Source organism: Arachis ipaensis, chromosome B10, assembly GCF_059453495.1.
Source record: "Arachis ipaensis isolate K30076 ecotype BB chromosome B10, ASM5945349v1, whole genome shotgun sequence".
Taxonomy (NCBI): domain Eukaryota; kingdom Viridiplantae; phylum Streptophyta; class Magnoliopsida; order Fabales; family Fabaceae; genus Arachis; species Arachis ipaensis.
Genome location: NC_142435.1, coordinates 51,899,276 through 51,914,580, shown reverse-complemented (window position 1 = coordinate 51,914,580; position 15,305 = coordinate 51,899,276). Strand labels below are relative to the sequence as shown.

Here is a 15,305-nt window from a genome sequence, read left to right as displayed (position 1 = left end):
ATTGTGGTAAACAAAAAATAAAAATATAAAGTAAAATCATTGCATCAATTTCTCTTTTACATAATTGATTCTAAACATTCATTCATTTCTAATTCAATTTATTTCCTTTCATTTCAAGTTAAATCAATTCCAAAAATATAAGACAACACTTTTATTATTCTGAATTCTGATATGCTTATCAAAGACAAGTAGGTGTCCTTCTTGATTTAACACTAACTGGAAGTTATTGAAGGACTTCCAAAAGAATATGAGAAAATTATTTCAATCTCCCTTTCTAACCTATCATTTTTTATTATTACAATACATTCGTCATTTGGCCTAAGCTTACAAATGCAACATTTTCATTTCATCTTAAATAAGAAATAAGATTAGATATGAACAAATAAGTTGCTAACAAACCTTTCTAAACTGAAAAATTCAGAGCTTTATAAAGAGAAGAAATCAGTGAACCATGAAGAGTTTCAACTTTGAATACTACCTCTCAAAGACACATTAGAAAGTTGAATCTGTTCTAATTTACTCTTCCACACACATTACATAGTAAAATCCGAGAAGCTCCGGTTTGAGTCACTGGCAAATGGCATTCCCATCCGAGTCAGCAACATCCTCTCCATAAAGATGACACTCAAGGAAGATGGTGATGCCAAATTGTTACCATCAACATGGATGAAACGATGAACCGTTTCATATTCAGATCATAGACTTTTCTGATAAGTGATATCAACATGGTTGTGTACAAGATTACAAATCCATCAGAGATTTGTCCAAGCAACTTCAACTTATCCATGTTTTGTGAAGTGATATGGAACAAACAACTCATAATATGAAGCTATTGGACACGGTATGGTCCTCGTCTCTTTAGACTAAGGGTGTGTTCGGTTGGAGAGTGAAAATAAAGGGCAAATTTTCCTGGATGAACTTCATGTGTAACTTTACTTGTGAGCTCCACCATGAAAATTTCCACCATATTTTACTACTTCCAACCATACACGCCCTAGATATAACTTTTTTCCACCTCCTCTATAAGTATTTTAAATCAGATGCCCTAACTGTTAGGATACTCAAAAACAAGGCCTTCTGCTACACTTCTTGCTCTTCCATTACCAAATAGTTTGTTTACAACAGCCAAAGCAAAATCAGTTACAGTAGAAAGTCCCTCACTAGTGATTAGTTTGCCATCAATAACTACGGCAGCACCATTGATTGCTTCATCTTCAGCTTTATCGATAATCAACGAATGAGCTGCAGCCCTCTTGTTCTGTAACAAGAAATTTCATCATTTCAATAGGGCGTTACTTATCAGGAATATGAACAGTAGCATGTCAAATACCTTCAGTAAACCTTGTTTATGCAGAATGGAAAGCGAAGAGCAGATAGCCCCATATATTCTTCCAGCTGAGTTCTGTTCTTTAAGGAGCTTTTTCAGAATTCTAGATTTGCTTAGCCTTTCAGTTCCAGCAGTACCTCCCTAAACAATTCATGATAAGCAACTACAAATTATACGTGGGACAAAAAAAAATAATCGTCCATTGAGTTCCATAAGCTAAAGCAATTGTTCAATCAACTGCGATAATCAACCCTACTCTAATCCCAGCAAAATAACGATAGCAGGTGTAAGTATGTGATGATTCATTCTCGGTTTTCACCCTATGCTCCATGCAGTTTTTATGATTTTATTTATTTATTTATTTGTTTTGTGCAGTGTAGACTTCAAGGGTACAGAATACCAGCACAATAAAAAGTGTAGCTGTCTTCATATATATTTCCAGAAATTTATCTTACCGGTAGAATTATCAAATCATGTGAGGACTCTTGAGCATCACTAATTAATACATCAGCAACAATTTTGGTTCCTTTGGAAGCTAAAACTTCATGAGTCTTTTCAATGGATGCAACTATGACATTAGCTTTTGCTCGCCGTAGAATATCGATCAGAGTCACAACTTCAATCTCTTCAGACCCATGAGCAACTGGTACAAGAACCTGAATATCATAACTTATAGTTAAGATACATGTCGCAGAAGGATGATACAGCAGAAGTCTTGCCAAATTATGATGATATGACAGTAAATTACACTAGGGGCATGGTGGTCAACAGACCACTCAACTTTGTTGAACTCCTTCACTGCATTATCATCGGCAGTTCTCATAAACTGAAAAATAAAAAAAGAGAGAGGGGGAGGGTAATTTGGTCAGACATAGAACTTTAGACACACCATACTTTTCTAAGAAAGAAAATTACAATAAAAGTTTAGGATCTAGAATGAAATACATAGATTTAAGCAGATTTGTCACTCTACAACTTAATTTCTTCTGCTCCTCCTTTTCTGTTGGTAATCACTTTTCCCCATTTCTACTTCTAGTTAACATTCTTCACTTCAACTAGTTCAACTATCTAATAACATCTAGTTGGTTGGCAGTACAGCCTGCTAAAACCTAGCACTGGATAGTTGGATTACAATTTGAGGCTTTTGAATAAATCATAAAATAAATGGAAATAGAATCCAGTTTAGAATTCTACATCAGATAATTAAAAAAATTCGTAATTGAGTTTTATTGCCATTATTGCTAGGATCAAGCAAACACTTTACCAACAATCCTGCAATGTTCTTGGCAACGGACTCCCCAAACAGCTGCTCGGCCAAGGATAAAGCAAACTCGTAAGTAGTTCCAGGTCCACGGCTCGTTGTAAGCCCTCCTGAAACCTGAAGATTTGACTTAACGGCCCAAAATGTCGGCAGCTTGTCAAAGAATGCAGGGTGACATGTAGTCTTGCATAACACGCTAGAGAAAATTAGCCATGCAAATACATTGTTAACCTAAGTAAAACCCTCAAACAGTAACAGATATTGATCCAACCAAGTTTAGTACCTTCTTTCTCCTTAGTAGACCCCATGGCAAAAGGGTAATGGCTGGAGCAGCACAAATAGCACCATAGAGCCTATTTTCCTCAGCTTGCTTGCATGTGATTTTTTGCAGCACCTCGCAATCCCTTAACCTCACTGAGCCAGGCATTCCTCCCTGCAATGCAAACAAGCCACACAATTACTCACTATAGCCATGTCTTGAAAAGAGTTTGAACCATAGTTACATGGAATACAATATGTTCCGATACGAAACAGATATGTAGCCATATGTAAAATATTTTGTGTGTAAAATATACATATGACGTTTCGGTACGTAGATGAATTGGTATGCGATATGCTGCCTAATTGTGAATTCATCATGAAACTTGGTTTGAACCTTTTTCATAAAAAATTCATATATCATAATACTATGAAATACTTTACAAGTAAATATATAAGCATAATGATATATCATCCTATAAATAAAATGCAAAAATGTAATTTTAAAAATCAATTAACCCTTTCTTTATTTCTCTGCATAGTAATTATACTTGTGTCATGAAATCACTTAAAAAACCAAGAAAAGTAATAACTAACAGGTAAAACGACAAGATCGAAAATTTGATCAGAGCATGCTTCAATGGAGGTATCAGCGACCAATTTGGTGCCCTTAGCAGCTTCAACTTGAAGCTGAGGCTCCACGGAGGCTACAGTGACGTCAGCACCAGCTTGGCGCAGAACGTGAATCAAGATAACTGCTTCCATCTCTTCGGTGCCGTAGCCGATGGGAACCAGAACCTTCTTCAGAGGAACGGAAGAGGAATTAGAACCTTCTGTTGTGAATGTCGTTGACGGCGACGGAGTGGGTGGTGTTATGGGTATGATGTGGTTGCTGTTGGTTTTGGTGGAGCGTTTTGAAGGAGGAGAGGATTTCTGACGTGGAGGTGCTGCGGAAGTGAAAGTTGGTGTTAGAGGAACGCCGCCAGTGGTGGGGGTGGCGGCCACCGCCACCGCCACCGGGGAGGGTCTCAGTAGAATCAGCGACGACATGGAAGTGAGTTGGATAATGATTTTATTTTATTTTATTTTTTTTTTACTTTTTCGCGCTTTTCGCGTTGCAAAAGATATCCTCTCCACTTAGGTTTTTGGAAACTTATTAGGCTAGGCTAACTTAACTTTCTTCAGCAAAGAAAACTAGGCCCAGGCCCCATTCCAGTGCCAAAACTATCCTTTTACTGAAAATAAATAAATATGACCTCTGTCCAAATATATATATACTAGCAGAGACGGTGCAATGCCCGGATAAAAAACATCTTAGTTACTATTTGCTTAAAAAATCTTTATAATACCATATATTAAAAAATAATTAAACTATATATCTACTCTATTATTTTTAACTAAAAAAACAGTAAAATTTTAATATCACCAAAATATGATAGTTTAAATATTTTTATAAAAACAAATATCATTTCATCTATAACTAAAAGTATTTTTTCAAGATGTACTTGCATTTCAATTTCAAGATGCACATGCACTCTCTTCAAATTTCAATGTCCTATGACAAAAAATATTCCTTTAACATGCACATACATTTCGCTAATAAAAATCTATGAGATAGCATTGAAAATATAAAGAGATGCGGAAATACATGACTTAAAAATACAATTATTTTAACTTTTGATTTTATTTATATGCTAATTAAAGATAAAAAAAAAGACAAACTAAAAATTCGCACAAACTTATTATATTTCATCAATTACTATTTTTTAATCTAAACCTTAACATAAAGGAAAAAGAAATAGAGAAACGAAAGCATATTACTTTACCTTTCCTTTTTTTTTCCTATGCTTTATTGAAAAATGTTGTCAAAGTTACATGTGGGTGAATATTGCATAGTTATTGAAATGATTAAACTATAATATTTTTAGTATATACTATTGAGAGATAAAAATCGATATTATTTAAAAATGGTTCTTAATATTCTTTTTAACCCAAAATTGTCCGAGTTTGTCCCAAAAAATTAAATCTAAAATATCTAATGACCATTACAATTAACAAAACCACTATATTATTATAGTGAGTTTCTCTTTTTTATCCAACTGTAGTCTCTATTTACCCACTATACCAATCTATATTCTTTCTTGATACTACAAATAATATTTTTCTTTCATCACCATATTCTAATAAGTAATATCCAATCATCAATACATTTGATAATCAAAAACTAATAAATCTTTGTTATTTATTCATCAAAACAACAGAAGTGACAGGACCAAGTGTTCAACCATAAAGGGTTCAAACGTAATACTAGTAGATCCAGGAACATTTATGATAGTCTAAAACAATCATTTTATCAAAAACAGCAAACTCGAATATTATAGAACATGTAGAATTGTAAAGGTAGAAAAAAAATATAAGAAACAACAATAGACGTTCTATGATTGTGGCTCATTCAATCCCATATTAACCCAAAAATAATTTGGAATTAAAATGTTAACAGCAAAAATTTTTACTCTTGAACTTTTTTATTTTAAATTATTATTGAGTTGAACTGGGACTACGTAAGTCACAATCACAAAAGCTCAATTACTGTTTATTATATTCTTTTTTCGACCTTAACCCTTCTGTGTGTTCCATGTTACTCGAATTTATTGTTACTATTGAAGTGATGGCCTCGAACCAACAGAAATGTTTGTGAATCCACTGTTGTTACTGCTGAACCCTTCATAGTTGAATACTTAGTACTACAATTTCTGTTGTTCTGATAAATAAATAACAATTATTTGTTAATTCATGACCACCAAACGTATTGATAGTTGGATATTATAGTATGGTGATCAAAGCAACATGTTATTTGTGGTATCAGAAAAAGATATGGATTGGTATGGCAAGTAATTAGAAATTAAAGTTGAGTAGAAAATAGAGAAATCACCTCTGCTACAATGAATGATTCTCTTTCTCCTATATTCTTTCTTTATTCCATTCCTTCTATTTTCATCTACAAATAAAAAGAAGATTAAATTATATTTAAAAATATCTATGAAGCACGGACACTTCGCTGAGTTGCCATGTCCGTGTGTCGGACACATTTCAGACACGACACTCACCGACACTTGTCTGACATGCATGTCTGCTGTGTCCAAACTGTGTCTTAATAAAAAATAAAAAACTCTTCACCGGACACGCTTGGACACACCTAAATACCATCACGTGTCAGCATGACCAGTCTTATTTTTAACAAATATTCTTGAAATAAATTTAGATATAGTATATATTATTATTATTTATTTAAATAAAAAATATTTTAAATACTTGATATAATTAAAATAAGACATTAAAAATAATTAAAAAATTAATTTATATTTTAATATTAATAAAATATCAAAATATTATTATGATTTATCTAAAAAATACTTTATATTTTATATGTATGCTTGTCCCCGTGTCTTATAAGATTTTAAAATTCGCGTGTCGGCGTGTTCTGTATCGTGTCGTGTCCCGTGTTCGTGTCAGGGTCCATGCATCATAGAAAAATACTAATAAATATTTATGATTCAAAATTAAAATGCTAATATGCACAAAAAATATAATAAGAAAAACATGTTTAAAAATTTTACCAAGATCGAATTCTCAAAATTAAGATAAATTTATACATGTAAATAAATGGATTATCTATTTTTCTAATGAAGTTAGAAATACATGTATATTATAGAAATATTAAAAAAAGAAAACAGTAATTAGAGTATTATATTACAAACACACACAAAGAATAATATGTTAAAAATAATTTACATAAACATAAGTAAGGACCAAAATTATTTATCTTAAATCTCCGGTGGATGTTCTTCTCCCAAAACAATCAACTCTACTAATTTGTCAACTCCGCTAAGAGCGGCACTTTGAGATCAGTGTACTTAAATTCCAACATAAAAAAAAGAACAATTAATTCATATTTTTCCTAAAGTTAAAAAGACATATGGTTGAAAATAAAAACAAAAATAAAAGTTAATAATACAAATAGATTAGAGTAAAATAAATATTACAAGCACACACAAAAAATAATAAATTAACCATAATTTATATAGACATATGCAAAGAGTAAAATGATTCACCTTAAATTTTGGGATTACACACAGAGCTATATATTCTCGTATTCTTGAAAGTTAATTTTTTAGTTAAAGTAGTCATGAAGGTGTAAAGGATTTTAACAACATTGAATTCTCTAAATTAAGATAAAATTGTACATCCAAATAAAAGGATTACATGCTTTTCTAATAAAGTTTGAAATACATATACAGTATACAAAAACTAAAAAAAAATTAATAATTGGAGTAATAATTAATATTAGTTATATTACAAACATAGACAAAGAATATCAAGTTAAAAATAATTTCCATACATATAAGTAAGTAGTAGAATTATTTACCTTAAATCTCGAGTGAAGGTTCTTCTCCCAACACAACCAACTCCATCAATTCCATCAACTCCATCGGAAGCGGCACTTTGAAATCAATATATTCGGGACCCATATAAAAAGAAAAAAGAACAATTAGTTCATATTTACTCGAAAAGATCCCAAAAAATCCTAAACAATCACCATTGATCAAATACAGTTTATATAGAAAAAAATCACGAAAACAAAATATTTAGCTTAAATTCTTCACAAAGCTTCTTCTCCTAAACCATCCATTAGAAATACATGCATCAATTCCTCAAGTCATAAACTAAAAATTCTTAATTAGAGCATAAGCTTCACTCTTTACTAATAAAGTTACAGCTTAAATTGTAAATTACTTAAAAAAAATTAGAATATAAAAATTCAGCAAGTAATATTTTAACAGAATATGTCTATATCCAAATAACTTACAACAACCCAAATCTACAAAATTACAGTACCATATCTTTAATACATAAAATAAATCACATATTGTAACTGTAAATTCAAAGCAAATCACATTAGCAATAATTGAATCTGATCTTAAATATTCATAGATGTCAATGCCTCCTCATTATCATTCCAATTTGCATCTATATACTTCTACAAAAGGCATTTTTAAGTTTTTGCTTGGTTGATGATATCAATATCTTGTTGCAAATAATTTCATTCAGAACACATGTAACACCCTAAGCCAAATCCTATCCTTGCAGGCCTTTAGATAGGGTGTCACTCTCTTGGAAAGCAAATTGACTCAATCGTTATGCAAGAAAGAAGGGGAGTATGCATGTAGTTTTGGGAAAAATCAATAAATGATCTAAAAGATGGAGTTGAACACACACAAGCAAGTTTGAGCAAATAAAATAACAACCAGATTCCCATGAGTATGGTTTTTCCTAATCAAAAGGAAGTGCCTAAACATAACTATGACGAAAGACCTGACACGTCCTAACTAATCTCGTCGAAGAAACCCTCATCCTTATATCATATCCTATCTTTTGTCGGGACCTTTCAGTCTCCCATGAATTGGGGTACCAGCAATCCTCTTCCAACAATTTTTCGCTGGGTGAAGATCCCGTTCTGCTGTGTAGGGTGAACTAAGATGCTGAAGTGGGAGAATAGGGCACGTATTCCACCTTTGGACTCCCGCGAAAGGTCAACTTCTTCTCTGGGTCCTCTTCCATTGGGTCCTTCTCCTGGCTAGGGCTGTTGGACTCCTCTTCCTCTGTCTCAGAATCCGATTCGAGGTAGACCACCTCGGGTGACCGTTTCTTGGGTGTTGAAGCAATCGTATCTAGGAAGGTTATGACAGGCAATTGGGGGTCTCCTCTTACAAAATCTCGACCTAAGTAGATAGTTTGGAGCACAATAGTAGTGGTCGTAACTACCCAGGCGTGCTTTGAGGGATCATACTTAGAATTCACCCTCGGGGGCGCTACGTCATCTCTACCCGTGCCGTGCTCCTCTAGAGATAGTATGAGAAAGAAAGAAGGGTGAGAACTTAAAAGATCTCAATAGGAGTGCTATGTAACACTTCCATATCTATCTCCAGCCCACTTATGGGATTTTAAAAATTATATGACATGGCACGTATTATGAACATTTCTGGTAAAACGTAAAACATACTATGCATAAAAGGAAAGCATGTAACGTTGACATAGGCAAGTCAAATAGAAATGATAATGCTTATGAAAAATCAACATAACCATAAATTAGGAAAAATAACCTTAAAAATAATAATCACAATCAAACTTTTCTTTATACTTTTACTTTCTTAACTTGTAGTTTTTATGGAAGGTATTGAGCTCAAACCAGTATAAAAAGGTGGGAGTCCCCTTCCCTTACCGAAAGATCATCTCAATCGATCACCTTCCCTTACCGAAAGATCATTCTCTTAGTTCAATTTACATTAAGGTTATTCATACATAAGAACGAAGTTATGGAAACAAATATATATTATTACATAAAATTGATGGGAGTCTGGTGTGCGAAATCGTGATCATTCCATTCCTTGGTAACGGCGCTAAAAACTCAATACGCACGTTCAAGATCTTATATCTATTTCACAACTTCGTACAACTAACCAGCAAGTGCATTGGGTCGTCCAAGTAATAAACCTTACGTGAGTAACGGTCGATCCCACGGAGATTGTCGGCTTGAAGCATGCTATGGTCACCTTGTAAATCTCAGTCAGGCGGATTCAAATAATTTTATAAAGTGATGAATAAAAGATAAATAGAATATAACTAAGATAGAGATACTTATGTAATTCATTGGTGAGAATTTCAGATAAGCGTATAGAGATGCTTTCGTTCCTCTGATCTCTGCTTTCCTGCTGTCTTCATCCAATCAATCCTACTCCTTTCCATGGCAAGCTTTATGTAGGGCATCACCGTTGTCAATGGCTACATCCCATCCTCCTGTGAAAATGGTCTAATGCGCTGTCACTGCATGGCTAATCATCTGTCGGTTCTCGATCATACTGGAATAGGATTTACTATCCTTTTACGTCTGTCACTACGCCCAGCACTCGCGAGTTTGAAGCTCGTCACAGCCATCCCTTCTCAGATCCTACTCGGAATACCACAGACAAGGTTTAGACTTTCCGGATCTCAGGAATGGCCATCCATGGGTTCTAACTTATACCACGAAGACGCTAATAACTCGGACTCGGTCCCCTGTATTAGATATCCAAGAGATATCCATTCAATCGAAGGTAGAACAGAAGTGGTTGTCAGGCACGCGTTCATAGGGGAATGATGATGACTTTGTCACGATCATCACATTCATGTTGAAGTGCGAATGAATATCTTAGAAGCGGAATAAGTTGAATTGAATAGAAAAACAGTAGTACTTTGCATTAATCCTTGAGGAACAGCAGAGCTCCACACCTTAATCTATGGAGTGTAGAAACTCTACCGTTGAAAATACATAAGTGATAATGGTCCAGGCATGGCCGAATGGCCAGCCCCCAAACGTGATCTAAAGATGAAACTAAAGATGAAAACTCAATAGTAAAAAATCTTATTTATAAAAACTAGTTACTAGGGTTTACAGAAGCAAGTAATTGATGCAGAAATCCACTTCCGGGGCCCACTTGGTGTGTGCTTGGGCTGAGCATGAAGTTTACACGTGGAGAGGTCATTCTTGGAGTTGAACGCCAGTTTGTAACGTGTTTCTGGCGTTGAACTCCACTTTGCAACTTGTTTCTGGCGCTGAACGCCAGACTGCAACATGGAACTGGCGTTCAACACCAGTTTGCGTCGTCTAAACTCAGGCAAAGTTTGGACTATTATATATTTCTGGAAAGCTCTAGATGTCTAATTTTCAACACAATTGAAAGCGCTCCATTTGGAGTTCTGTAGCTCCAGAAAATCAACTTTGAGTGCAGGGAGGTCAGAATCCAACAGCATCTGCAGTCCTTCTTCAACCTCCGAATCTGATTTTTGCTCAGGTCCCTCAATTTCAGCCAGAAAATACCTGAAATCACAGAAAAATACACAAACTCATAGTAAATTCCAGAAATGTGATTTTTAATTAAAAACTAATAAAAATAGACTAAAAACTAATTAAATTATACTGAAAACTATGTAAAAATAATGTCAAAAAGCGTATAAATTATCTGCTCATCACAACACCAAACTTAAATTGTTGCTTGTCCCCAAGCAACTGAAAATCAAGTAGGATAAAAAGAAGAGAATATACTATAAATTCCAAAATATCAATGAAACTTAGCTCCAATCAGATGAGCGGGACTTGTAGCTTTTTGGCTCTTGAATAGTTTTGGCATCTCACTTTATCCATTGAGGTTCAGAATGATTGGCATCTATAGGAACTTAGAATTCAGATAGTGTTATTGATTCTCCTAGTTCAGTATGTTGATTCTTGAACACAGCTACCTTATGAGTCTTGGCCGTGGCCCTAAGCACTTTGTTTTCCAGTATTACCACCGGATACATAAATGCCACAGACACATAACTGGGTGAACCTTTTCAGATTGTGACTCAGCTTTGCTAAAGTTCCCAATTAGAGGTGTCCAGGGTTCTTAAGCACACTCTGTTTTTGCTTTGGACCTCGAGTTTAACCGCTCAGTCTCAAGTTTTCACTTGACACCTTCACGCCACAAGCACATGGTTAGGGACAGCTTGGTTTAGCCGCTTAGGCCAGGATTTTATTCCTTTAGGCCCTCCTATCCACTGATGCTCAAAGCCTTAAATCCTTTTTATTTACCCTTGCCTTTTGGTTTTAAGGGCTATTGGCTTTTTGCTCTTGCCTTTTGGTTTAAAGAGCTTTTGGCTTTTTCTGCTTGCTTTTTCTTTTTCTTTCTCTTTTTTTTTTTGCTATTTTTTTTTCTGCAAGCTTTTGTATTCACTGCTTTTTCTTGCTTCAAGAATCATTTTTATGATTGTTCAGATTATCAAATAACATGTCTCCTTTTTCCTTATTCTTCAAGAGCCAACATATTTAACATTCATAAACAACAACTTCAAAAGACATATGCACTGTTCAAGCATTCATTCAGAAAACAAAAAGTATTGTCACCACATCAAAATAATTAAACTAGTTTCAAGGATGAATTTGAAACCCTGTACTTCTTGTTCTTTTGTTTTTAAAACAGTTTTCATTTAAGAGAGGATGGATTCATATTCATGACTTTAAGGTATAGACACTTAGACACTAATGATCATGTAATAAGACACAAATATAAATAAACATAAAGCTCAAAAATAAAAAAACAGAAAATTTAAGAACAAGGAATGAGTCCACCTTAGTGATGGTGGCGTTTCCTTCTTGAGAAACTAATGATGTCCTTGAGCTCTTCTATGTCTCTTCCTTGTCTTTGTTGCTCCTCCCTCATTGCTCTTTGATCTTCTCTAATTTCATGGAGGATGATGGAGTGCCCTTGATGTTCCACCTTTAGTTGCTCCCAATAATTGTGTGGAGGAAAATGTATCCCCTGAGGTATCTCAGGGATCTCTTGATTTGCAGTCAAATATTCTACCACTGAGCTATAGACCCTTGAGATTTATCTCTCCATCTCCTATGACTTGGAGGTGGAAGCTTTTGTCTTCCATTTCCTCTTTCTAGAGGTTTCTCTGGCCTTAGGTGCCATCAATGGTTATGGAAAAACAAAAAAGCAATGCTTTTTCCACACCAAACTTAGAATGTTTGCTCGTCCTCGAGCAAAAGAAGAAAGGAAGGATGAGAAGAAGAAGAGATGGAGGAGATGGAGGTGTGGGAAGGGTTCGGCTACTGGGGGTTTAAAGTGGTTATGATGTGTGAAAAGGAGGGAGTGATGGTTTGAATTTTGAGTGGGTGGGTGTAGGTGGGTGTATGATGGTTTTGGAGGGAAATTGGAGGTGATTGGTGAAGGGTTCTTGGGAAAGGGTAATATAGGATTATGAGGAGGTAAGGTGAGTGGAGGTATGTGGAGATCCTGTGGGGTCCACAGATGCTGAAGAGATCCTGTGGGATCCAATGGGGCCAAGGACTTTAATCATCCCTACTCCAATTAGGCGTGTAAATGCCCTCAGTAGGCAATCCTGGCATTTAACGCCAGATTGCAGCATGTTTTTGGCGTTAAACGCCACTTCCATGCTTGTTTTGGGAGTTCAACGCCAGTCTGTAGCATGTTTCTGGCGTTGAACGCCAGTTTTCCTTTAGGGTGCATTCCTGGCATTTAAATGCCAGAATGCTGCTTGTTTCTGGCATTTAATGCCAGTTTCATGCTCTGTTCTGGCGTTAAACGCCAGCCAGATGCTCCTTATTGGCGTTTAAACGCCAGTAAGCCCTTTCTCTAGGGTGTTCTGTTTTTAATGCTGTTTTTCATCCTGTTTTTGAATTTTTTTTGTAGTTTTTGTGACTCCACATGATCATCAACCTAGTAAAACATGAAAGAACAATAAAAATAAAAATAAAATTAGATAAATAAAAATTGGGTTGCCTCCTAACAAGCGCTTCTTTAATGTCAATAGCTTGACAGTGGGATCTCACGGAGCCACACAGGTAATCAGGTCAATTTTATAGATTCCCAACACCAAACTTAGAGTTTGGATGTGGGGATTCAACACCAAACTTAGAGTTTGGCTGAGGCCTCCCAACACCAAACTTAGAGTTTGATTGTGGGGGCTTTGGTTGACTCTGTACTGAGAGAAGCTTTTCATGCTTCCTCTCCATTGTTACAGAAGGATAGCCTTGGACTTTAAACACAAGGTAGTCCCCATTCAATTGAAGGACTAATTCTCCTCTGTTAACATTTATCACAGCTCCTGCTGTGGCTAGGAAAGGTCTTCCAAGGATGATGCATTCATCCTCATCCTTCCCAATGTCTAGGATTATGAAATCAGCAGGGATGTAAAGGTCTTCAACCTTTACTAACACGTCCTCTACTAGTCCATAAGCCTATTTTATTGAGTTTTCTGCTATCTCTAAAGAGATTCTGGCAGCTTGCACCTCAAAGATTCTCAGTTTCTCCATTGCAGAGAGTGGCATGAGGTTTATCCCTGACCCAAGGTCACACAGAGCCTTCTCAAAGGTCATGGTGCCTATGGTACAAGGTATTAAGAACTTTCCAGGATCCTGTTTCTTCTGAGGCAATGTCAGTTGATCCAGACCACTCAGTTCACTGATGAGCAAGGGAGGTTCATCTTCCCAAGTCTCATTATCAAATAATTTGGCATTCAGCTTCATGATTGCACCAAGGTACTTGGTAACTTGCTCTTCAGTAACATCCTCATTCTCTTCAGAAGAAGAATACTCATCAGAGCTCATGAAGGACATAAGGAGGTTCAATGGAATCTCTATGGTCTCTAGATGAGCCTCAGAGTCCTTTGGTTCCTCAAAGAGAAACTCCTTGTTGATCACTGGACGTCCCAGGAGGTCTTCCTCACTGGGATTCACATCCTCTTCCTCCCTTGTAGGTTCGGCCATATTCGTTATATCAATGGCCTTGCACTCTCTCTTTGGATTCTCTTCTGTATTGCTTGGGAGAGTACTAGGAGGTGTTTCAGTGATTTTCTTACTCAGCTGGCCCACTTGTGCCTTCAAATTTCTTATGGAGGACCTTGTTTCACTCATGACACTTACAGTGGCCTTGGACAGATCAGAGACTAAGTTTGCTAAATTAGAGGTATTTTGTTCAGAGTTCTCTGTCTGTTGCTGAGAAGATGATGGAGAAGGTATACTATTGTTAAACCTGTTTCTTCCACCATTAGTAAAGCCTTGTTGAGGCTTTTATTGATCCTTCCATGAGAAATTTGGGTGATTTCTCCATGAGGGGTTATAAGTGTTTCCATAAGGTTCACCCATATAATTTACCTCTGCTATTGCAGGGTTCTCAGGATCATAAGCTTCTTCTTCAGAAGATGCCTCTTGAGTACTGTTGGATGCAGCTTGCATTCTATTCAGACTCTGAGAAATCATATTGACTTGCTGAGTCAATAGTTTATTCTGAGCCAATATGGCATTCAGAGCATTAATTTCAAGAACTCCCTTCTTCTGAGGCGTCCCATTACTTACAGGATTCCTCTCAGAAGTGTACATGAACTGGTTATTAGCAACCATGTCAATGAGTTCTTGAGCTTCTGCAGGCATTTTCTTTAGGTGAATGGATCCACCTGCAGAATGGTCCAATGACATCTTTGATAGCTTAGACAGACCATCATAGAATATATCCAGGAAGGTCCATTCTGAAAGCATGTCAGAAGGACACTTTTTGGTCAGTTTCTTATATCTCTCCTAAGCTTCATAGAGGGATTCACCTTCCTTCTGTCTGAAGGTTTGGACATCCACTCTAAGTTTACTAAGCTTTTGAGGAGGAAAGAACTTGGCTAAGAAAGCCTTGACCAGCTTATCCCAAGAGTTCAGGCTATCCTAAGGTTGAGAGTCCAACCATACTCTAGCTCTATCTCTTACAGCAAATGGGAAAAGCATAAGCCTGTAGACCTCTGGATCAACCCCATTGGTCTTAACAGTATCACAGATCTGCAAGAATTCAGTTAAGAACTGAAAAGGATCTTCAGATG

At 35.9% G+C, this 15,305-nt stretch overlaps 1 protein-coding gene and 1 non-coding gene across 3 annotated transcripts; one reads left to right on the top strand and one right to left on the bottom strand.

The window, feature by feature from the left end:
- Positions 1-400: 400 nt before the first annotated feature.
- On the bottom strand, positions 401-4,058 carry DJ1C (Class I glutamine amidotransferase-like superfamily protein). Of its 2 annotated transcripts, XM_016322746.3 has the most exons (7): positions 3,444-4,024; positions 2,872-3,021; positions 2,592-2,771; positions 2,076-2,153; positions 1,783-1,983; positions 1,331-1,468; positions 401-1,258 (listed from the first exon to the last, which is right to left on the bottom strand). In XM_016322746.3, the coding sequence occupies exons 1-7, from the start codon at positions 3,894-3,896 to the stop codon at positions 1,046-1,048; spliced, it is 1,413 nt and encodes a 470-aa protein (XP_016178232.3). In that variant the 5' UTR covers positions 3,897-4,024; the 3' UTR covers positions 401-1,045. The 2 variants fall into 2 exon arrangements, with proteins under 2 accessions (XP_016178232.3, XP_020968811.2); XM_021113152.2 differs by lacking the exon at positions 2,592-2,771 and having other exon boundaries at positions 3,444-4,058.
- Positions 4,059-14,973: 10,915 nt separating this feature from the next.
- Positions 14,974-15,081, top strand: LOC148580027 (small nucleolar RNA R71). The gene has a single exon (XR_015896905.1). It is a non-coding gene; the product is annotated as a small nucleolar RNA R71 (small nucleolar RNA).
- Positions 15,082-15,305: the final 224 nt, after the last annotated feature.